The 25327-nt window shown below is 44.3% G+C and overlaps 1 protein-coding gene across 2 annotated transcripts in view; it reads left to right on the forward strand.

The window, feature by feature from the left end:
- ephb1 (EPH receptor B1) overlaps positions 1-25327 on the forward strand; it is a 175396-nt gene that overhangs the window by 135749 nt on the left and 14320 nt on the right. Inside the window, exons 8-12 of one of the 2 annotated variants that reach the window (XM_085439564.1) lie at positions 1593-1701; positions 2683-2747; positions 7777-7965; positions 9023-9270; positions 10504-10719. In XM_085439564.1, the coding sequence (XP_085295690.1) occupies positions 1593-1701; positions 2683-2747; positions 7777-7965; positions 9023-9270; positions 10504-10719 (827 nt within the window). The remainder of the gene's footprint in view (positions 1-1592; positions 1702-2682; positions 2748-7776; positions 7966-9022; positions 9271-10503; positions 10720-25327) is intronic. The other variant, XM_085439565.1, reaches the window with a different exon arrangement.

A 25327-nucleotide genomic window follows, 5' to 3' on the forward strand; every position in this document is an offset into this window, starting at 1 on the left:
ATGAGATGGTGATGATCTTGAGGGAGGGGAAGATGGGAAGCATGATGATGGTAATTAAGCCAATCATTGTGGCTATTTACCTGTGTGCAGAGCAGATGTGGCACAGTCACTGCCCCATTTACTCTCCCCAATAGTTCCGCATCAGCTTTCCTTGCGTATGAAACCATACTAGTGAATGTGAGCACATACATGCGCATACTTGATGCTCGCCCACACCAGCACAGCTTAGGGTTCATCTGCTGGCTGGCTGCCACAGCACGGCATTCGTCGAAGCAAGCAGCAACACGCCAGAGGACTGCCGGCAACAACACCCACATCTCTGCCGCCTCCGCCTCTACCAGCCCCCCCCCCCCCCCATCAAACCTGCTTCATTGCCCCATGAAGACAATAGAGGCACTCCACGTCATTTTTCGCAAAACATATAATCTCCTGTCTCTTCCCGTCAGCACGTTTTCATTCACCTCCACGAGGTGTCATTTTGCCACCAGTGGATGCGCAAACACACAATCAAACAAATCAAAAGCGACGGCGCAAAGTAAGGTGTGACGGAAAACAAGTGATTGGAGTATTGGTTATGTGATTGATGCCACAATTCTCTAATTGGCTGAGGCCTCGAGAGTTAACTGATTGTAATGGGAGCGTATTTGCTGTTAGAAGAGGTGTCTCTGTGATTTTTGGCTGTCAAGAAAAGTCAACATTCTCGTATGGGCGCGTGGTGGGCAGGTGGGGGGACCTCGCACATCTAATATACACTGAAAGAGAACAAGAAGACTACCCTAAAAGTTTGAGTAGCTGGAACAGCATTCTTACTCTTTCCTTGATTCCTTCCTTTGATAAATGTGTGAGTTGAAAGAGTGAGCAATTCCTGTCACATCCAGTTTCCACATATACTGCAGCTTTCACACTGCTTCGAAGATGCATTAGTTCTCACTTTATCACTTTAATCCAATGGGCCCATTCTACACGGGGGATTGGATTTAGAAGCTGCTGATTTGCCTGCAGCATGCTAAATCGTGCATTGCTTTAACTACAGTGTCTGCTGATGCCAAAGTCACAGAAAGACATGCTCGCAAATAGATAACCAAAAGATTCTGCTGTGTGGTATTTTTAAGCAGGCATTTATTCTGTCCCCTGAACTACCACAGTCAAAAACATGTTTGGGCTATATGTGCGTGATTGGCAGTGGATGACTTCCTTTCAACACCATAGAAACAACATTCCTAGGTGCATTTTCTTGTCCGCACCTTTCAGACAGCTATAGCAACAGAGAAGGCGAGCTGCCCTCCTCGCTCTTTCTCACAACCAGCTTTATGATTTTTCTCTCACTCTCTGTCTCTCTTCTGATTTATCAAACACCACCTGTCTGTCAGTCTTTCAAATGCTCACAGGATTCCAGTCAGCACATCTCAGCAGAGAGATCTCTGTGTTTCCTTTATCCACCAGTAAACTCAGTCTAACCATTCTGCTCTGCCTTTTCTTCTCCTGCCAAAACACATGCATAAGTACACAGCACCACATAAACACAGACATGCTTCTCATGCCTTACCTAAGCCTTTCTCACTGCTTGTCTGTCGTGTCTTTGTGCAACCCAGATGACTTCAAGTCTGAGCTGAGGGAACAGCTTCCTCTGATTGCGGGGTCAGCAGCAGCAGGAGTGGTCTTCATTGTTTCCCTTATTGCTATCTCCATTGTTTGCAGCAGGTAACCAGATTTTCCTTTATCTTGTCTTTTGTAATACACTAAGAAGATGTTGAAAAATGTGTCACATCGTTCAAACTGTAGATTCTTTTCAAGCTCCCAGTTTGTTTTGAAGGAAGTTGGAACTGCAAAAAATATACACATAGGGCATAAACCATTCGGTATGCCACGTTGGTTCTCATTGTCGCTAATAATACGTACTAAAAAATCCAATAGGTGGCAACATTGCAGGTAAAATTCCACCAGACTCTCAGCATATACGGTTTGTGTCATTTGCTGTATTAATTATGTAAAAATAAAATTCAGTGGTGCGTAAGATTCCTAAAATTCCTGACATTTATTGTAATCTTCTGTAAAAACATTTATGAAACATAACTGGTGCTGATTATGCTTTGGAACTTATCGTGTAACGTGCCCTACATGTAGTCACATATCATTTATTAGTGCAGCAAGACTATCACTTGATTCAATGACAGGCATACTGAATAGTAAAGGCACGCACGAATTTGATGGAACGGGAAAGCAAAATTGTCATTTGAAATGGAATACTCAATTCCTTAGAGAACTTAACATCTCCTACTTTGCCCCGTTAAGCCAATTTCATTTTGCAGCGGTTTGTCACATTGTCACATTCACATCTTGCTCCACTTTAGATATATGAAAGTCAAATTTTCTGCAGGGCTGTGTGCAAGTTTGAGCAAGTAAAGTGTTCATCAAATGGGCCAGGCTCTTTTGATGCTGAGGCAGAGGAGACAGATGAAAAGGAGTGAGATCCTATCAAGGTCTAATTAAAAATCAGCTCATTTTCATAAACTTCATTTGCCATTTCTAACCCTTTGCAGCTGATTCAATTTCAGCCACGTCATTTTCAGCCGGTACACAAAAACACCAAAAGTAATAAGATCATGTTTACCTCTTTCATCTTGGCACCCCTCCCCCTCGCTCTCTGTCTTTCCTTTCCCAACACTCATTGCATCGTTATAGGAAAAGAGCATATTCCAAGGAGGCGGTGTACAGTGACAAGCTGCAACATTACACAACAGGAAGAGGTGAGTCTGCTCTATTACTTACAGCTGCTCTAAGTTACTGGTTAGTTACTATCTATCTATCTATCTATCTATCTATCTATCTATCTATCTATCTATCTATCTATCTATCTCTCTATCTCTCTATCTCTCTATCTCTCTATCTCTCTATCTCTCTCTCTCTCTCTCTCTCTCTCTCTCTTCCTCTACTGTTGGACTATAATTAATAATGTAAGGCATTTAAAATGAATAATAATGCATTAAAGATATGGAAAATTTATGTAGCAAGTGTCTGTGGTTCTACTTTTCACCGTGACATTGACTGACATCTCTTAGGGCTGCACGATAGCCATGACTGAGTTGTGTTTTAAGCACTCCCTGGGCATTGACTGATCAGGGGAAGTAGCCTGCAGGGACACACATATAACCTCTGACAAACACTCAGTCACACATGCACAAAAGAAATGTGTGTAAATTGGTGCGTCAAAGAAAGCCTTATGTACTGCCAACCTAGCAGTCTGAGAAAGGGTTTACTCAAGGGGATTGAATTTTGTTGAGCCTGACACAGCAAATGGCTTCAACACAGTTACTTTGTGTCAAAGCTACGAGAATGGTAGCTTGGGGCTTATTAAAACTGCTCTGGACAGAGGAGTCAGTTTTGCCACAGTCAGGGATGCACTGTAATTAACACAAGTCATGAAAATAAAAGATAACAGTTGTTTGCAGCCTTAATTATCAAATGAAGGATCTAAGGTGGATACAAAATCAAATGCTAATAAGGAAACCTTCACAATGCCAACGCACACGAGGTTTTTCCCCACCCTGTGATGCATTGTTGTTTTTTGCTTTTCTGTCAAGGTTTGACTGGCAGTTTTGTAATTGCAGTATTCAGTGCAGCAATAAAATAGACCAACTCAAACAATTGCTTTGGGTGATCCTCCAAAAAAATGTGCCTGCCAGCTTTCACCCAGCTGTCAGCTCCTCCAGATGTTGCCTCATAATATCGCCTCATTTGCAGCCCACCTCAAGACAGACGTTGCTAATACTGTAAATTCAGTGGTGCAGCCTGATGGTCATGCTTATGCAAGAAATCAGACCTTTAACATTACACCAACTCCTGCTTGTGATGTTCATGTGAACACAAGTCAAATGCTGCTGCTGTGGCTTAAAGCGATCACCCCATCAGATTCAGTGGTTGTTGTCATGTACAGTATCATCACTGTGTACACTGTTTAAGTTAATTAAGTGGATTTATTCAATGGTTAAAACTATTTTGCAGTTTTCTCTTTCAAAACAATCAAAAGATCATTCCTGATTAAGTTGCTAAAATATTTATTAACCTGTGTTTTTGGGCAGTTTGAAAGGTTGGATTGCATCTGTGAACTGCCATCATCAGGCCTCTCCACAAAGTTCTATTTTGTCTAAGTATGACCTTTGCCTGGGCTACTCATGGTTTGCATTTTTTATTCTAATTTGACTCATACTTATTCTTCCTTTCTTCCATTCAGACCAGCGTTCCTATAACAGTTCCCAAGAAGCCACCACACAGCACTGTGTTGTTATCTCCATAGCCATAGACATGTTATTAGACAGGAAATCATGCCATAGTGCTTGGAGTTCTACCCACTGAGTTCAATTTCTGTCTCATCAGATGAGATAAACTTATTCCTGATGCTGCTGGATGCATTTAACTGATGTTCAATAATCTCAAAGCAGCTGTCATATGGCTTAGACTCAGACTGGCTTCTTTTCAGCCCCCAAGACCTAAAGACATGATCTCAGTGCTTCTACTGAGATGATGATCCTACAGCAGGTTTCCCAGGTTTCTTATCTGCAGCAGACCTCCAAGCCTCTGCTTGATTGATCAGTGGGTTCTTTCTGAATAAGGCCCTTCTCCCTCTGTCTCAGTTTGGTCAGACATTTCTAAGAATAATCTTGCTGGTTCCAAAATTATTCAATTTCATGATTATTAAGGCCACTGTGTTCCTTGGAGCACTCAGATTTAAAAATGGGTTGATATTTGCCTCCACATATGTCTAGCCACAGTTTTGTCACAGGGGCCTGCTGTGTTCCTGTGACTCCATGGTTCAGCTTCTGTCCTGACATTAAGTGTGCTACTAGGACTTCATGTACTCCTTTTGCACATATTCCTAAAAACATGTCTTCACAGCATTATTGGGAGTTACCAAGCGTAGAATAAACATTAGAATTCTATACTTTTATCTCCTAATTAAATCTATAACAGTATATAAAAAGTGAAGGAATCATAGAAGTTCATTACTGCACTGCCATGCACTCAGGTCCATGCACTAAGTATTTGCAGATTCTCTCAGGGAAACATTTCCTTTTAGCCTTTAACTCACACCGACAACCCATCTAAACAAATTAACAGACATTTCTAAGTACTAAATGTCTGTGTTGTGCCCTCATGTTTCCACATGACTACCAACAAATTTTAAATTACAAATGTTCAGACCGTACTTGTTGCTGCAGATGTTATTTGCGCTTCAACATCTGGTGCTCACACCCGATGACAATGGAAACTCACTGAAAAGAACTAGTTAATTATGGGTGGATATAAAATATGCTTATACTCCTTTTTTTTCTTGCATATTTCCTTTATATGTGCAAGTTCACTCTTCATCCTAAATATGTTAAAATATTATAATTAACAGGGTGAACCTTTCATCACTTTTCAAACTTTTCAAGGAAAACCAAAAGAGTTGCAAAAGGCCTGAAAAAAATCCCCACAAACATTTCACTTTCTTTTTTTAGTGACTCCATACAAAATGTAGATCTCTTATGTGCATACTAATAAGCCCCAATAAATAATAAGTGTGTGTTTGACAAATACGTTTCTGACATCAAACAATGGATAATTAGTTAATATTCAGGACGGAAATGCAGCTCATTATATTTAGAGCCACGGAGTAGATTAGTGTGCATCTTAGACCTACATAAAACACTCTAGGGATATATTGCTCTGCACATAAATCACATAAAGTATTTAAATGCTATATAGTGAAATCACAAATATTGTCAGGCAAAGGGAATTAGAAGAAATTATGTTTCCTTGGTGACAGGCTAATGTATGAAACATTCCCTTTTAACTTAAAAAGATGAGCATTTATGGAGCTACTATTTCATTCGCAGACATTTTTGTTTGTCTTTGGGCAATATATAAAGTGTTTGTAGTAAAACCAGTAATCTGATTGTAGCCATTGCCAGTAATAGATTAATGTAAGCATTACGGCTCTGCAGTTGATTTGTGGATACATTAGGACCATTACGTAAACGACCGGGACAGACTAATAGCAGGCTAAATTTTGGACATTGGTGAAAATAACATGGTTAAGTGCATTGCAGTACACTGTAACTTATTACGCCTGCCAGCTAATAGAAATGAATAGAATCAACTTTATTGTCCACCAGAGTGGAAATTTGTCTGAGTACACTTAACCGTTTGGACAATTATGTCATAAACTTTGTTCTAATTTATTATATTAATCTAAGCTTTATATCTGTTGTGGTACGCACGTGTCCGTGAGCCACTGTGGCAGCCTTGGATTCTTTCCTGACAGAGTTGTTGTTTTATATGTTGGTCCAAAATAGAAATGACTTCTGGATACATTTGCTTCGTACTCTCAGATGGAGAGCCTATGAAATATTAAAGTAGGAATCTATTTTTTATCCAGTGGCCATAAAAAGACGAGTCCAGTTAACCAGGGCTGTGCCACAGGGAGGACGATAAACTGTTTGCATTTTAAATTATACATAAAAATGGGCTATGGACTGTGAATTAGAAAGTAATGGCTGTACATTTATTTTGGAGGTATGTGCACACAAGAGCTTGAGATTTTGAGTGTGAGCGTGCTGCCATAAGCTTGCTGTTGCGTGCTCCCCACTGAGATTTTGAGTCCTACCCAGTGGTGCCACTAAGTGAGCAGCTTGGCGACATTTGTAAATCGAATGACTTTATGGAATGCAAAGCTGTAAACCCTCTGATGGATTAACTTGAATCCAGTCTGTATGGAATCTCTAATGAGCAATTACACTCACACAGACAGGGTTCAAAGCAATTAGTGTGGTAACTAGAATCAGCTTCTAGTCAAGAGCAAGGTGAGGCACCTTGATCCCAGGACTAGACCCTATTCTCTTTTTGTCTCCTGAGACTCCTTCCTCCTTCTCTGTGGCTTATGCAAAGGGCTAGGCACAAATTGACTTGATGGAGATGGGTTTATTCCAATCATGGCTGCAAAGATTTTGCCTAAACAGCTCTGAGAAAGAAGGCTGCCCTTGGGTGTAGCTGCAAAAATGATGATTTGAAGTCTACTTGCTCGCTGTCCATCTTGTGGCAGCATATTGAATTTGTTTACAAGTGTTTTACTTAGCCTGTCGGCACAGAAAAGCTGTACTTCTTTTTTTGCAAACATCGCCAGTCTGTGAACTGGTCTCACCTACTGTAGAGTGGCATAAAAAGCTAGTTGATAGCGTAGCGGCTTTATCTCTTTATGAGCTCCTATAGGGAAAGATTGCAGGAAAATTGGTTCTACCACTATCAAAGAGCAGATACTGCTAGGGTAAGGGATAAAGGGGTGAAAAAAAAGTCTACATTTACTCTTTCTATATTCCCTCATCTGTTCCTTTATCCCTTAATCTCCCTCCCTCTCTTTGTCTCTCTGTCTCGTTCTCTCTCTCTCTAGCTCTTTTCCTCTCGTAAGCACTGAATCACCACCATTTTGTTGTCTGCCTCTACATGTTTTGGAGCCAGTTCCTTTAATTCTCCACCTACACTCTTTGATGTGTTCAGTACACGTTCATTTTAATTTACACATTGCCGTGCTTTGGCCCGTCTCTAAGCATGGATAATAGAGCAAATGAAGGTATCATCATTTGCAGCGATCAAAAGTTTATAGTGATTATAAGTAATGCTGTGACTCTGTGATTTAAGCTAACACTTGGGGGTTATTTGAATTCACCAACCTTTAGCTCAAGACCCCAAAAGACTAGTTTCATCTTCTGGAAAGCTCACTGAGCACTTTGGTTGTTCTAGAACTCTCATTGCGAGCCGACATGTCTAACTGCCCCTCCCCACTGGGCTGCCCGACCCACTTCTCAGGCTCTCCGGGGATGAAGATCTACATTGACCCCTTCACCTACGAGGACCCAAACGAAGCTGTACGAGAATTTGCCAAGGAGATAGATGTTTCTACTGTCAAAATAGAGGAGGTCATTGGTGCAGGTATGGCAAATCTTCGTGCATGCATGCTTTTGTATTCTGTGTCTGTGTGTCAGATAAATGTGGATTGTTGAGTTGTTGTATGTCATATAAAAACCTGAATCTGTTCAAGGTCATGAAGAACAACCTTTCTGGCAGCCACTTCAGATGGGAACATGTCAAGGGCCTATGTCAAGTGTACTAGCAGTATATAGGCCACCTACCCAGGGACATAATGTCATTAGAAATAACTCAACCCTCTCTGCCTTTTCTTTGTGCTTCTGTGTTTTTGGATCTTGTTGATTTTGGCTTTGATGATGTTCAGCCCTTGCATCATTTCTTCCTCATTTACTTTACATGTAAAAGTGCAGACATTTTGTTTCCTGTCCTTGTTTTGTTTTGTTTTTCTTAACTTGAGAATGACCTCTTATGTATTATTAAACTGTATATTAAAATTACAACTACATAATTAGGTCCTGATTGCTTTCAAGTGAATTCTGATTAAACTTAAGTTCAGTATGTGCATGTGTTTTTGGTACATGTCCCTTTCTTTGGGATCGAACACATCTTTTCTACAGCCGAGAGGACACTGACATCATACATGCTGGTTCATATGGAGGCTAAAATACCCCTGGTAATGTTGCTGGGCCTGGAGTAGCTTTGGAGCACAGGCGACCTCAGCAAGCTAGGTGTGAGGAAGTGACAGAGATACAATAGGGATAAGGATGCAGTGGGATCAGCTAATTAAAGGTTTTTGTTTTTGTTGATTTCACTATGTGTTGTCTCTCCAGGACACCAAGGTGGTGATAATTAATCACATGGGTTCCAGAAATTTGCCAGACAGTGCTTGCCTGGTATTGTTTGATAGGGGGAATATAAAGGCACTTGCCAGCCTATGCTGTGTGTCAGAAGAGCCATACTGTATTATATGATAGCAAGACATAACAGGCTCTATAAAAGCACTTTAGGTAACTTTAAAAACAGACGTGAAATTTATGATCTGATTAACTCTGCTTTTGTGTAAAGGCTTTTTCTGCTAACAGAAGGAAATGAGGAAACTCTTCTTTCTCTTTCAAACTAGGGGAATTTGGGGAAGTCTACAAGGGCCGTTTGAAGCTACCTGGCAAGAGGGAAATCTATGTAGCTATTAAGACCTTAAAGGCGGGCTATGTGGAGAAGCAGAGGCGGGACTTCCTGTCTGAAGCATCAATCATGGGCCAGTTTGACCACCCGAACATTATCCGTCTTGAGGGTGTAGTCACAAAGAGCCGTCCAGTTATGATCGTTACTGAGTTTATGGAGAATGGCGCTCTTGACTCATTCCTCAGGGTGAGTGATTTTTCTTTGTTTAATGCTTGCACTGTGTCACACAAAGTTGCAAACAGCTATATGACGAGATCTGAAGCCATGTGTGAGTTAAATGGAAGCTTGAAAATCTGAGACTGAGAAGCTAATTGGAAGTAAATTGTAAAGCAATCCCACTAAAGGAGTTCATGCTAAGAATCCCTCCTAATGCAAATTGGAATGAGCCTTCTTAATCTGTCCAGTGCCAACGGAGAATATGTTTCATGACAATGAACTTGATTTCAGTCATTCTTAATTTGAAAATTTCCACACTGGCTAGCTTTATCAGCCTTTAATTTAATGCCTGGAGCTATTAATGGACTCTTCACTCTTTCTTTTATAGTCAGGATTGAGCGGACATACAGCTTAATCAATATTCAGCTCTCTTTTTTCCTGCTTCAGTCTCATGGATTGGTGTTCTATTCCACTTTGATCTAGGGTGGGTTTAAATGGGTTCTTTGAAGTTGGCTTTGCTAACCGCCACATCCGACTTGTGTTTCCATCGATCTCTCTTACCCTCTTATTTGTTACTGGGTTTCTGGGGTTCAAAGCTTGCTCTTCAGAGCATTCACACAGGGGTAGGGGCACCATTCTTGGAGTTTAAAGAGATGGATGCCTGTATGCTTGAATGGAACAATGCTCTAACACCTACACTGAGTAAGATTGGCTGCAGGAATCTGATTTGCTTATTTAATACAAATATACTCTTCCTCTGGACATTAAAAGGATTTGAAAGGCAAGACAGGGACTCAGTGTGTTGATTTTGTAATTGCAAAGTGTAACCAACAAACAAGAAAAAAAAGGACGCACAAGAAAAACTAAAATCAAAGATAACTCAAAATAAGGGTCTTGTATGTAGCTATAACAACATGACTCCTCTTGTTATCTGCCATGAGCATGTACCCCATGGCTGTGATAATAATGATCTGCTGCAAGGCTTACCTCATGCTACAGAAGAAGATGAGAATCCAACTGAGCAGCCTTGACTCAAACCGAATTTGATTACGGTACACGTTGAATGAGGAAGTGGAGTGATGAATTTAAGTCAACATGTGTTAATGATTCAGTAAGAAGAAACAGCGTAATAATTTTTGCCTATTAAAAATGGTTATATTAGCCTTTGCTGCAATCTGCGACCTCCAGCTTTGCTCATTTACAGCATGGCAACAGCATGACATAAGCTCTGCATTTTCATTTGTTTTGCTCTCTGTCCTTTAGCAAAATGATGGTCAGTTCACAGTGATCCAGTTGGTGGGAATGATGCGTGGGATTTCTGCAGGAATGAAATATCTCTCAGAAATGAACTACGTCCATCGTGACCTGGCCGCACGGAACATTCTCGTCAACAGCAACTTGGTGTGTAAAGTGTCCGACTTTGGTCTGTCACGCTACCTGCAGGATGACACGTCTGATCCCAGCTACACCAGCTCTCTGGTGGGTAATAATTGTGTTTTACTTTGTCTGAGTGTCATGGGGAAACTGTTATTCGCGTAGCGCTTATCTAAATATAATTTCAAGTTTCCCAATGTCTTTTGCTGACATATAAACCAATTGAAAAACACCACCTATCAGTCTAATAAGTTTTGCTACTGACAATGTCTCACTCTTTTTGAAGGTCTTGCAAACCTTTCACCTTTTCAGCGCCTTTCATTTTATATGAGCTGTCACTCTTTGCTTCCTCATCCTCCTTCCACTCTTCCCTATACCTTGCAAGTCACGGACCGGAGGTCTGTCACATCTTCATTAGTGTGGAGACAAGTCTCCTCTGGGAAGGCTCTCTCGTTGGCATGCCCAGAGTGCAGAGAAACCAAAGGGCATTGCAGCCTCTCAAACTGACATCTCCCACCCTTCTCTCTCTCTCTCCCTCTTTCCACTCTCTCACTCCTCATTCATTATTACTGGAGCATCATGGGAGGCTTTGGCTCCTCATTAACTCCTCCACGCTACAGATCTGTAATTATTAGCAGCCATCGTTAGTTCATCTTCTGCCTCTCCTCTTTCTAATTCATAACACACTTTTACACCCTTGCAAACACACGGCGTAGGTCATTAGGACTCCTGACATGCCTTAGGTTGTGTGCTGGGATTTAGTTGAGTGTGTGTGTGTGTAGGAGCATATAAGGCACCGTGTGGACATCCACAAGCATGCACGTGTGTATCTCTGTTTGCTACAGCTGATGTGCGTGTTTCAAGGATCAATCAGTTATTAACACTCACACACACACACATATATATATATATATATATATATATATATATATATATATATATATATATATATATATGTGTGTGTACATGTGTATGTATGTATGTATATGTGTGTGTACATGTGTATGTATGTATGTATATATATGTGTACATGTGTATGTATGTATGTATATATATGTGTGTGTATGTATGTATGTATATATATGTGTATGTGTGTATGTATGTATGTATGTATGTATGTATGTATGTATATATATATATATATATATATGTATGTGTGTGTATATGTATAAAAAAAAAAAACACCCAGCACGCCCCTGCGGGCGGTTTATCCTTCAAGCTCGGGTCCTCTACCAGAGGCCTGGGAGCTTGAGGGTCCTGCGCAGTATCTTAGCTGTTCCCAGGACTGCGATCTTCTGGACAGAGATCTCCGATGTTGTTCCCGGGATCTGCTGGAGCCACTCGCCTAGCTTGGGAGTCACCGCACCTAGTGCTCCGATTACCACCCTTGGTATTTCTCCAGCTTCTCGTGTTCCTTCTTCCTGATATTGCTGTCATTCGGAACCGCTACATCGATCACTACGGCCGTCTGCTTCTGTTTGTCTACCACCACTATGTCCGGTTGGTTAGCCACCACCATTTTGTCCGTCTGTATCTGGAAGTCCCACAGGATCTTAGCTCGGTCATTCTCCACCACCCTTGGGGGCATCTCCCATTTTGACCTCGGGACTTCCAGGTTATACTCGGCACAGATGTTCCTGTACACTATGCCGGCCACTTGGTTATGGCGTTCCATGTATGCCTTGCCTGCTAGCATCTTGCACCCTGCTGTTATGTGCTGGATTGTCTCTGGGGCATCTTTACACAGCCTGCACCTGGGGTCTTGCCTGGTGTGATAGACCCCAGCCTCTATGGATCTTGTGCTCAGAGCTTGTTCTTGTGCTTGTGCCATGAGTGCCTCTGTGCTGTCTTTCAGTCCAGCTTTGTCCAGCCACTGGTAGGATTTCTGGATATCAGCCACCTCTTCTATCTGCCGGTGGTACATACCGTGCAGGGGCCTGTCCTTCCATGATGGTTCCTCGTCTCCCTCCTCTTTCTTGGGTTTCTGCTGCCTGAGGTATTCACTGAGCACTCGGTTAGTTGGGGCCATCTTCCCAATGTATTCTTGGATGTTCGTTGTCTCATCCTGGACTGTGGTGCTGACACTCACCAGTCCCCGGCCCCCTTCCTTCCTCTTAGCGTACAGCCTCAGGGTGCTGGACTTGGGGTGAAACCCTCCATGCATGGTAAGGAGCTTTCTTGTCTTTATGTCAGTGGCTTCTATCTCCTCCTTTGGCCAGCCTATTACCCCAGCAGGGTACCTGATCACGGGCAGGGCGTAGGTGTTGATGGCCCGAATCTTGTTCTTACCATTCAGCTGACTCCTCAGGACTTGCCTGACCCTCTGCAGGTACTTGGTGGTTGCAGCTTTTCTAGCGGCCTCTTCATGGTTCCCATTCGCCTGCGGGATCCCCAGGTACTTGTAACTGTCCTCTATGTCTGCAATGTTGCCTTCTGGTAGTTCAATCCCCTCAGTTCTGACTACCTTCCCTCTCTTTGTTACCATCCGACTACACTTCTCCAGTCCGAACGACATTCCAATGTCATTCCAATGTCATTGCTGTATAGCCTGGTAGTGTGGATCAGTGAATCGATGTCTCGTTCACTCTTGGCATACAGCTTGATGTCATCCATGTACAGGAGGTGGCTGACAACTGCTCCGTTCCGTAGTCGGTATCCGTAGCCAGTCTTGTTAATGATCTCACTGAGGGGGTTCAGGCCTATGCAGAACAGCAGTGGGGACAGAGCATCTCCTTGGTAGATCCCGCACTTGATGGTGACTTGTGCTATGGGCTTGGAGTTGGCCTCTAGTGTTGTACGCCACATCCCCATTGAGTTCCTGATGAAGGCTCTTAGGGTCCCATTGATCTTGTACAATTCTAGGCATTCCAGTATCCAGCTGTGGGGCATTGAGTCATAGGCCTTCTTGTAATCAATCCAGGCAGTGCACAGGTTGGTCAGTCTGGTCTTGCAGTCTCGGCTGACTGTTCTGTCTACCAGTAGCTGGTGTTTTGTGCCTCTGGTATTCTTGCCAATTCCTTTCTGTGTCCCGCTCATGTATTGACCCATGTGCCTGTTCGTCTTAGCCGATATGATGCCTGACAGGAGCTTCCATGTAGTACTGAGGCAGGTTATTGGTCGGTAGTTGGAGGGGACCGGTCCCTTCTTGGGGTCCTTGGGGATCAGGACCGTCCGACCTTCGGTTAGCCATTCCAGGTGTCTCTCATTAACTAGCAGCTGGTTCATTTGTGCTGCCAGACGTGTCGGTAATTGTGGTTGTAGGTACTGCCCGTAGTGCTGCATTAACATCATCTAGCAGACCTTCTGAGGGTACTTCACGTAATCTATACAGTATATATATATATATATATATATATATTAGGGGTGCAACGATACACAAAATTCACGGTTCGGTTCGGTTCGATACTTTGGTGTCACGGTTCGATATTTTTTCGATACAAAAAAAATGTTCATGCCTTTTTAATATGTCATTTATTAAAATTATAAATATATATTTTAACTCAAAAGTACAGTTTTTAAATTTAACCCTAACCCTTGTGCGTGTTTTTTATTTTGACAGCGAATGCGCACCTGCGGACCACTTATGTGCAGCCCTGGTTATTTAGCTCGTCATATTGCAGCCACAGAAATTCTTTTGTCCATGAAACCATAAAGCTGCACTTTCTTTTTGCCTTATAGTCTGATTTGTCATAACTTCTCCGTTTTGTGGTAAGCTTTTCTTTGGCTGTCACTTCTTCACCCTGACCTGTCTTATTTTGCTTTTACACACGCACTCACATAAGCTCAGCGATTCTCTGCGCGATCAACCTCTCACATGTTTAAGCTTGCTGCAGGAGATTTCACTTGTCATGTTTGCATAGTAAGCTAACGATTAATAAGACGATGTCAGAGGAATTGGTGCACAAATTATCATCACTCACAGATCAGTGCTGTCGCTCTCTATACACAGTTCGCACGATTGCAAAGTGAAAGCAAAAAAACAAGCGCAAATTCAAACGCGACTTCAATATGTCACATATTGACAGTGGCTCACCGATGCCAATGACATAATTACCCAGCTACATTTCTGAAAGAATGCAAAAGCATTGACATATATTTTTCCTACAATAGCCCGACGGGCAGGGAAGAGATAGATTTTGGTAGCCCGACTGAAAAAATCGCTAGCTCCGGGACGTCGGGCTAGCGATATTGCAAGCCCTGTATCTGATTGAGGAATCACTCATCTTTGGAAAAGAGAGTTTATTACAGAGAAATGGCTCTTTCCAAAATAAAAGCTATACTATCCGCTTCTTCTGGGCTATATTCTCAGCAGCATAAGGAGAATCATGTGCTAACAGCTGTCTAAATGACTCGGCTAAAGTTAGTAGCATGCTTGCTTGTTTTTTGTCTGCTTCCACTTGTCTTTGCACTAGGATGATGTCGGCGTAAATGTGCAGTCATATTCGTTGTGTTCCCACTAGTGCTTTCAGGTTAATCTCGTTGAAATGACCTTAACGCCACAACACGGCAAATCTCCGTTAACGAGCTACCGCCGATCGCTCCGTGCATGGGGCTAGACGGCCAACACGTTAACGAGCTAACTGCGCTAACACACTAGTTCACATCAATGTAATTGAGCATTGCATGGCACATCCAACATACTGTTTTACTTTAGTCCATGACTCGCTTACCTTCAGGGTCATACGTCACATGAAAACCAAAATAATTCCAAACGCCAGATCTGAATGAGGTTCAATTTGCCTGTTGCAAGGAGAGCTTAACTTCTGTCTCACTAGCTTGCCCTGCGCTCTTCCTTCTGACTATGCTGTCTGTGTTGAGCGCTCAGTGGATCTGCGCTGGACAGTGCAGCCTAGGCGGAGTAGTCGAACACAGATTCACTGAGCGCTCAACACAGACAGCATCGTCAGAAGGAAAGTTGATAAAATAAATTACAAATTTTGTATTGTTCGATACATATGCGTACCGAACCGAAAGCACTGTATCGAACGGTTCAATATCGATACGAATATCGTTGCACCCCTAATATATATATATATATATATATATATATATATATATATATATATATATATATATATATATATATATATATATATATAGAGAGAGAGAGAGAGAGATGTGTGTATCTGCACTATCCATACCTTTTTTTGCTGTACTTTTTATTTTACTTTGGATTTCAGTGAGCCGTGTCCTGTGTTTTACCTGTCTGCTTCTTATTTTGAGTTGACGGCCTCAAGTGGCTCTGCACAGCCCATTTTAACTGCGTTACCTGTGAACAGGGATTTTAACTTGCTTCATAACACCGCCTTGGGGTTTCTTGCTGAAAGTGATTCATTGTATACAATTTGAATATAGAGCTTTGTGATACTGTGGGGGGTATATATTATGAATAAATATGAATGCAATCTGAATATATTACACTATCAAAAGGGGCATATTTTTAGGTTCAGGTTCATAGGTATTTCAACACATGCAGAACTTGAGATCTAAAGCAACCAGTCAAATAGCCTGTGAGTCGGTGTAGGTATGAAAAGGAGAGTTCTCAAAATAATCTGCATTCATCTAAATATAGGTGAAGAAACAAAACAGTACTAGACAACACACAGTCCCCTGTTCATTTTCCTGTCTTCCTTAGTGCCTGCATTATGCCGAAGCTGCTTTTCTCCTGAATTATTATTTATAAACAGGAAAAGCATAAAAAGCAAGCCCAAGGTAAGCCATTGATTGGTTGGAGCATGGTTGCTGATTTGTGAGAGTGGCAATAAGAGTGATGTGGCAGATATAAGTCAGAGGAGATATGACCACACATTGGTGTGACTGAGAGCTAATTGCTCCCCAGGAGTAACCTGCTTTGTATGCTTGACCCTATAGCTAAACCTTGCTGAATGGGTATTATTTAGCAACAAAGAGGAGCAGCACTTCTGTTGTCTGCACTGCTGAGCTTTACTGATAAACCAGTGTGTAAAAGATAGGGAATGGATTATAGATTGCGGTCCGTATTTTGAAGTTGTTTATTGCAAACTCTCCTTGAGGGCATTATCTGGAAAGTACATAGAGCAAGGTGAGTTTTGAAGTCTGAACCTGGGGAGATGTTGTGATGTTAACACACTCTGGTTTTTTTGATGGTGTGTTTTTAACTGATAGAGAGTTTGAAACAAGCATATCGAAGCTTTGGCTGTGCTTCACTTTTATACTGAGTCCTCATTTATTATCATAGGGATTCAGATGAAATCTTGGGTTTTAGCTGATTTTTGTTTTTAAATCAAGAGTCAAGAGAGCAGTTTTATCCACATGTCTGGGAGGCGTATTCTGTTAATGTGCCAGTTAAACGATTAAATAAAAGCGAAAGTGCTTTCCCATCAGATTGCAGGCACTTCATAAGCCTAGCTGATGTTGCCACACTTTCATGTCCTCCTGGTTCAGTTTAACCTGTGATTTAGGGGGCATCTATGCATACATGCTACAAGAAGGGGGGTGTTCTATGTTGTAATTAAGGAAAGCATGGCTCATGCCCTTCACTCCATGACCTCTTTAGTTATGACCTGATGCTAAACAATCAGCGAGCAAGGCTGGCATCGCAGACAAGGCTGAAGGAAATTCGTAAATTAAATTGCACTGACAGGCAGTGATTTACATCGGCACCAACCTCCTCCTCTAGCAAATTAATCACCTCTTTCCCTCTGCTGCTTTTCTAATTTTTGCCTGCAATTCTAAGCACACCAATTACAGTGCCTGTGGTGTGATGTTGGATGTATGGTTGGGAGGACATGCTGGTAATTGTGTTAACCCTGGACGTGGGTTCAGTCTGGAGCAGTGTTGTGGAGTTTCAGACAGAAGGAGGCTGTCCTTCCTCTCTGTTGGCTGCTCACCAAAGTCATAATTAATTAGGCTCACAGGACAATACCTGAGCCACTCTGGTCTTACTAAGGTGATGCAGGCTAACTGATTTAAGGACTCTAAAAGATTGTGTGCTTCATTGCAGCTATGACTTTACTGTGTTTGTTTCAGTGCAGATTTTATATACTCGACTGCACGAGTTTAAAAAAAATAACCAACTGGCTCATCTCAAGTCGTGATGCAATATGAGTAACCCTGCTAACCTAGCAAACAAGCAAGGCATTTAGTCACTATTCCAATCCATAAAAAAAAGTTTATCATTCCATGCATCACTTGTGTATTTACAATTTTTCATCTGTGTGCAGCTTGTGCACAAGGATATATTTTCTTAATTGGGTCTGCAAGTGCAGCATGTGACGCCTAACAGCTTAGGCAAGTGGTGTTCTCTTTCATAGCATTCGTTTTGTGTCTCACTATGGGAACGCCTCCTGCGTGACCTCATCATTAGCTCAAATACCATTACGCCAGCCCTTACAGGCTGGCTAGGTGCCTCCCTATATAATAGGCTGACATAGCATCAGATGTCATTCAAAAACCTCTTCTCGCTTCTCACAGAAGCTTGTAGACAACTGTGCTATTGGGTGCTAAAGCTAAACTGTCCACAGATTCGAGTGAACAACTCGGTCACGGGCGCTTTGTTCCCAGCTTTTCAGTTGTCCACTAGCATACAAGCAGTAGCAATACTGTTCCGTAGCTAGTGCTGGTGCCAAGTAGCAATACTTTCACCCAGGGAAGTAGCAATATTTTCCGAAAGCGAAGTAGCAACACTTTGCTAATAAAGGTACCTCTAGCTTCACCATCAGGTAGCAATACCCTTCGACGCTAGCGGTTTTACACATTAGGTAGCAATACCTGTAGAAACCTTTTCACCCCACGTTAGCGAGGAATAGCAATATTCTCCGCACTCAGTGTCAGTCTTGCTAACGTGCGCAACCCTCTAGCTAACCATGGCTACGACTGCCAACGAAGTTGCAAAACTCTGTCCTTGCGGCAAGAAAATTTCTGCCTGGGATACACACCCCCGTGTGTGCGGGGTGTGCCTGGGTTTATCTCATGCTCAGGCTGCCTTGACGCCCGCACAAGACTATATCCACTGCGCAGCTTTCCCACGCAAACTACTCCGCCGCAGGCTAGATCGCCAGGCTAACTTGTCGGGTGGTGACCCTTTGCTGTGTGAGGCTGCTGCGGGGCAAGGAGAAACTGAGGTGCCCGATGATTTGGCTGCAACGCCACGGCCAAGCTGTCGCCACGCGACCGCTTTCCCGTCGCTGGAGGCACACGGAGATCGTGAGTTTTTCCCCAATGCTGGAGTCACCTGGGGAGGAGATGCCAACGAGGACAGAGATGATTTGGCTGACTCGGAGCTCCTGCTCTCTGACGACAGCAAGGAGGAAGATTCCACCTCCTTGGCTAGCATCAGCTGGGCTGCAAAGCCCTCGGCTACCGGCGAGGCTGAAAAACCGACACCGCCGTCTCCCCTGGATCGCGACATGCAGGACATGTGAAAGCGCGCAGTAGCTAGACTCAACATCCCGTGGCCCGCCATACAAACAGAGGTTGTAAAATCTCGTTTTGACGGAAAGAAATTGCAGAAGGCGGAAAAGACGGTGAAAGCATGTGTTGCCTGTTTTCCCGGAGCTACTCGATGAGATAGCGGTGACGTGGAAAGCAAAACCTTACAGCGAGAAACACCCCATCGTGGGGAGCTCCCTGCTGGATTGTGAGGGGATGGAGTCTATCGGCCTCCGCCAGATGCCACAAGTGGAGCCGTTGGTAGCGAGCCATCTTCACCCGAAGACGTCTCTGTCCTCATCGACCCCATCTCTCCCCTCCAAAGCAGACCGCTTCCAGTCTAGCCTTACAGATAAGTGCTACAAGGCAGCGGCTCTGTCAGTAAGAGCCCACAACGCCTCCTCTATGCTAATGGCTTACCAAGCTGAGCTAGAAGAGGACATGACAGCTAACACAGATACCACAGTGTGGGAGGAAATCTGCGTTATAACTGACCATGTCCTCCGCCTCCACAAGGTAGCCATACAGGCTACTGGGAGAGCCATGGGCCTCATGGTTCTTCAGGAGCGAGCACGCAGGCTCAGGTTCACCAACCTGACGACCAAAGAGAAAGAGGAACTCCTCGACACCCCTGTCATCCCTCAAGGTCTCTTCGGTGCGGCTGTTACATTCATGCAGGAAGAGATGTGAGGAGAAAAGAGAGATGATGAGACTCTTAAAGTCTGCCTGCCAAGGAGGGCCCAGCACGCCACCCCAGCAGCACCGCGCCAGTCATTCGCGCAGGCAGCGTCTCGCCCGGTCCCCGCTTTCAGGATTCCCAAAGTGCCTAAGACGTAGGTAGCCCCCCAGGCTGCAGGGGCCCCTAAGAATCCATGGACTCGGAAACAGTCTCCCCAGGCCAGACCTCAAGCCCCCCGCTGCCGCGATCGTGAGGAGGAAGAAGCGGCCAGCCTGACAGCCTCTCCTCTAGGCAGGAGCGAACCCAGTTTCCCCCCTTCATGGGCCGCCCTGCCGCCTCCCAGCTCTGTTCCAGAGCAAGTTCAACGGGACATGTTCCACACAGAGTGCTTAACTCGGGCCGGCGTTCTTGTCACCGCACCCGCCAGAGGGAAAGAGAGCCAAAGTTCGCAGTGTTGTTTTACAAGCACTTCTTTCGTGCATTCTGTATTAAAAAAGCCCCGACACGCGCATCCAGGCAGTTTGCCGAGGGCGCTGTTGAGTGTTGCAAAACACATGAAAAAATCAAACATGCTGAAAAACAGAGCAACGTCTGCCATAACGCAGCCCGTGGAGACTCGCGTTTCCACGGCTGTGATGATGCAGATGAGCCCGTCACCTAACTCGCCTGTGACAGAGGTGACGGGACACCGAAATGGCGTATGTTTTGCCACAAGGGGGTGCCAAAAAGCCTGTCTTCTCCACATGAAGAGCTGGGCCACCTGCACTCTGTCAGCATGGGTGCTGAGGACATTGGAAAAGGGCTACAGGCTGCAATTCAATGGCGCTCCACCACATTTCACAGAAATCGTTTACTCTCGTGCTCTGGGCGAGTGTGCCAGTTTTCTCCTGGAGGAAATTTCCATCTTGAGAGACAAAGGAGCTATAAGAGTTGTCCCTCCCGAGGAAATGCACAGCGGATTTTATTCAAGGTATTTCCTTGTGCCAAAGAAAGGGGGGAGGGGGATGAGAGCCATTCTGGATCTCCGTGCCCTGAACCGGCATTTAAGGACATACAAGTTCAGGATCTTGACGCACGCCTCGCTGTTACGGTTTGTACAAGCGGGCGACTGGTTCACATTAATCAACCTGAGGGATGCTTATTTCCACATCCCCATATATCCCCCACACCAAAAGTATCTGAGATTTGCTTTCCAGGGGATAGCATACGAGTTTGTAGTCCTGCCTTTTGGTCTCTCACTGAGCCCAAGGGTGTTTGTGAAATACACCGAGGCAGCAGGAAAAAGGGCATTCGGATGGCCACATATATCGGCGACTGGCTGGTGGCAGCCCCAACCCGCCAGGGAGCGACTTGTCATACAAATGCTCTCATACACCATCTGGAGAGTTTGGGTTTCCAGATAAACGTGGAAAAGAGCACATTGACACCAACTCAATGCATTACTTTCATAGAGCTCAGCCTAGACTCCCTCCGGGTGAGGGCTTTTCTGTCCCCGGAGAGAACAGCGGCCATACGGTCATCCCTAGCACTGGTTCACAGAGGCAACACAGTTACCCTCAAACAGTGCCAGAGGTTGCTCGGTCTGATGGCCTCTTCTCTAGTGGCGATAACACTGGGACGCCTGCACATGAGAGGCTTTTAGCGATGGGTGGGCTCGCGGGGACTGGACCCTCACCGAGACGGCCACCGTCACGTGAGAGACTCTGCAGACTGTTCACTCGCTCTCCGCGAGTGGAAGAGGCCAGGTTTCTTGTCTCAGGGCATTGCCATGGGGGCAGTTTCAGCCAGGAAGGTGATTTCCACAGATGCCTCTCTTTCGGGCTGGGGGGTCACCCACGAGGGCAGAACAGTGAATGGGGAATGGGGCCCTCACATGCGCTCCACCCACTGGAACTGCTGGTGGTTCACCTGTCGCTAAAACACTTTCTCCCTTGGTTGAGAGGTCATCATGTTTTAGTGAGTCCGGACAATTCCACCGTTGTGGCCTACATCAACAGACAGGTCGGTCTGGGGTCCCCCAAGTTACACACACTGGCACACAGACTGATAGTCTGGAGCAGTGTCCACCTGCTGTCACTGTGTCAGGCACGGGGGGAAATATTCCACCCCCACCCAGAGAGGCTAGCTCTATGGGCTTCGCCCGTGAGTGGTTTAACCTGAACACAGTGGGGCTCCCTCATAGTGTTATCGACCCTATTCAGTGTTCTAGAGCAGCGGTCCCCAACCCCCGGGCCTCGGTCTGTGAGTCGTCTGGTACCGGGCCGCGCGAGTTGAGGCTCAGGTGTGAAATGTATGGTTTTCAGGGTATTTATCGGTTTTCAGCGTTATTTTGTTATCGTTTTGATCGTTAACTCGGTTTTCCTGGGTCTTTTCACGTGTGCTAGTTTTATTTTGTTGTATTTATCCGCGACACATTAAAGGCCGGTCCTTGAAAATATTGTCGGGCATAAACCGGTCTGTGGCGCAAAAAAGGTTGGGGACCGCTGTTCTAGAGCATCATCTACTATGACGCTATATGAGCACAAGTGGTGTGTGTGTTTGAAAGCTGGTGCATAGAATCACAGGCCATCCCTGTGGCTGTGATTCTGTCATTTCTTCAGGCCCTGATTGATAAGGGTAAAGCCTTCTCCACCATCAAGGTGTATTTGGCAGCAATTTCAGCCTGCCATATTGGTTTTGAGGAGAAGACTGTTGGCCAGCATCCCTTAATATGCCGTTTCATGAAGGGTGCACGGCGTAAATTGCCTACATCTAGGCCGTTGGCTCCATCGTGGGACCTTCCCATAGTATTGGCTGCGCTCTCCTGTTGCCCATTTGAACCCCTGGAACAGGTTGAGTTAAAATTTTGTCCTTGAAGACGGCTCTATTAATTGCTTTAGCTTCTGCTAAACGTGTAGGAGAGATCCACGCTCTCTCAGTGCATCAGTCATGCATTCAGTTCTCCTCGGATAATACGAGGGTCAGTATGCGGCTCAACCCTGCCTTTGTCCCGAAGGTTGTCGGCACATGTTCCCCTATAGAACTGCCGGCCTCTTGCCCACCGCCTTTCTCCTCAGAGGAGCAACAGCGGCTGCATACCTTGTGTCCAGTCCGTGCCCTGCGCATTTACATGGACCGAACCCAGAGTGTCAGACAAAGTGACCAGCTGTTCGTGTCCTGGGCTAAACCACATATGGGAAAGCCTGTGTCTAAACAGCGCCTCTCCCATTGGATAGTAGGAGCAATTGCCTTGGCCTATACTAGCGGGGGCCTTCAGCCCCCTGCTGGCTTGCGTGCGCATTCCACTAGAGGTCTGGCAACCTCAAAGTCTCTCTTTAGGGGAGTTTCTATTCAGGAGGTGTGTGCAGCTGCATGCTGGACCTCACCTCATACATTTGCTAGGTTTTACAGGTTAGATGTGACAGCACCTAACCTAGCACATTCAGTCCTCAGTGCAGGTTCTTCCCAGGTGGGGGCTTCTCCCCTGTCAAGTGCTGTTGGGGACAGTTGTCTTCTTAACAGGCATGTCTGGCAATCCGGAAGTCAGTATTTCCCCCATAGTGAGACACGAAACGAATGCTATGAAAGAGAACTTAAGGTTATGTATATAACCCCGGTTCTCTGAGTAGCACGAGTGAGTGTCTCACCAGACCGCCCTCCTTGCTATGGAAGCGAGGAAGAGGTGGGCTTGTTTTGAATGACATCTGACGCTATGTCAGCCTATTATATAGGGAGGCACTGGCCCCTCCTGACATGGGCGTCACCTAGCCAGCCTGTAAGGGCTGGCGTAATGGCATTTGAGCTTCTGATGAGGTCACGCAGGAGGCGTTCCCATAGTGAGACACTCACTCATGCTACTCAGAGAACCGGGGTTATATACATAACCTTAAGTTACCCTTTCTATTTAAAGTTCATGCCCGTAGGGTAGCAGTGAGGGTAGGTATGGGTCAGGAATTCTTTTGCTTGTGCCTCAGCTGACAATGTGGGAAGACTGTCATTGGCTTGCATGTCACACGATGCGCACTGTATGTTGTGCCTAAGCTGGCAAGTGTGTGTTTAGAGGTGTGTGTTTGTGCCATGTTCTTAGATATACATGTGTTCATAAGGGTCTCTCTCTCTCTCTCTCTCTCTCTCTCTCTCTGTGCATGTGTGTGCACATGGGTGCGTTTTCTTGTGTCATTGAAGCTGAGAGAGGTTGAAAGGCGAGGTCACACAGAGCCAGTAACAAAGATCATCCGTCAAATCCCTGTGACCTGAGTGACATTCTCTCAGCTCCACTCGAGCGCTCACACTATGTGGACAGCGCTGTTGTTTCTGTCATTTGTCTGTATTCTATTTGCATCCTTTACCACTCTTGCTGGCCTCGGGCCCATGCACTCTTTTTTTTTTTCTTTTGGCTTGTCTATTCCACTTCTAGTGAAATATTTATGTGCTAGGAGTGAGGGGACAGGGTAAACAAACAGTAAAATGGGAACATATCCATATTGGCCAGGCCAAAAGTAAACAAATGCTCTTTCGTTTAGATTTTTGTGTCATGCATCAAATGCTAAGCACCATTTTCCACCTTTCTTTCTGGTTTATTTTTTGTACTTTGTCAAGTTCATTTCTATCCTTTAAGCACATACTGTACAGGTCTGTGAAAAAGTTTTGATTATTCCCTCATTTTTGTGTATTTTGTTAGGAAATTGGGAAGTAGATGCAGCAATTTATTGAAACGTGCAAATATACATGGAAATACAATAATACGTAATTGGCATACCCGAGCCTTTTCTTCCTTAAAAATAGCTTTTTAACAGCCACCCTTCCACTGAGACCATTTCTGATGGGGCTGCATCAAACAGTAGATGGATCACTTGAAGGTCCAGGTACATCTCTCAGGTCCTGTGTCAGTTTGAGTTTGCTACTATTATTATTTTAACATTTTTCATGGATCCATCAAAAGAGATGGGGAGAAATTGTGGTTTAGTGGCAGGCTGCTGCTTTAAAAAAGTGTCTAAAGATACAATTTAAAGTTAGTAAGTTGTCTGTTATGTGTAGACGCAACACTGGTTTATTCCTCAAGTGACTTTTTTAATGCTTGACTGACTTGAATGAAGTCTGGCTCCTTGGAAAAAAAAATCAACAAATGAGACGTGACTCAAGACTTTTGCACAGTCCTGTACTTTGAGACGCCAGTTTCACTCATTGATTCCCTACCTCTACATTACCAGTGCAGTGACCAAGCAGATCCCCGACTCACTTCCCATTTAAGTCACCTATCAAGCTGGAGACACTGCTAACAGGAACTGAGCCAATGATGTGTCACAGAATCCTAAACATCCCACTTAATTCTGCTGGTTTGTTCATGTCTTTTTTTGTATTTCATTAATTAAGCTATTTCATGGCTACTTTTATTCAGATGATAGAGCTGCATTCGCTCAGTCTTGGGACTAATTTAGCAGCAAAAGTATGTTAATGTTGAACAGACCCCTTTTTTTTGTAATTAGAAACATGATCCATACCAGGTCTCCACATCAAAGAGTGAGTGTGCATACAAAACACTCTGCTGTGATTTAGATCTTCTGTCATGTTTTCCAGAGTTAGTAAAAGATGGACACCATCTGACATTTGCCATCTGTGGCTGTTTGACTGTGTTTGCATCTGAGT

This window comes from Copadichromis virginalis, linkage group LG18, assembly GCF_057382275.1.
Source record: "Copadichromis virginalis isolate Kocher_CV1m ecotype Utaka linkage group LG18, C_Virginalis_male_GT1.1, whole genome shotgun sequence".
In the NCBI taxonomy this organism is placed as follows: domain Eukaryota; kingdom Metazoa; phylum Chordata; class Actinopteri; order Cichliformes; family Cichlidae; genus Copadichromis; species Copadichromis virginalis.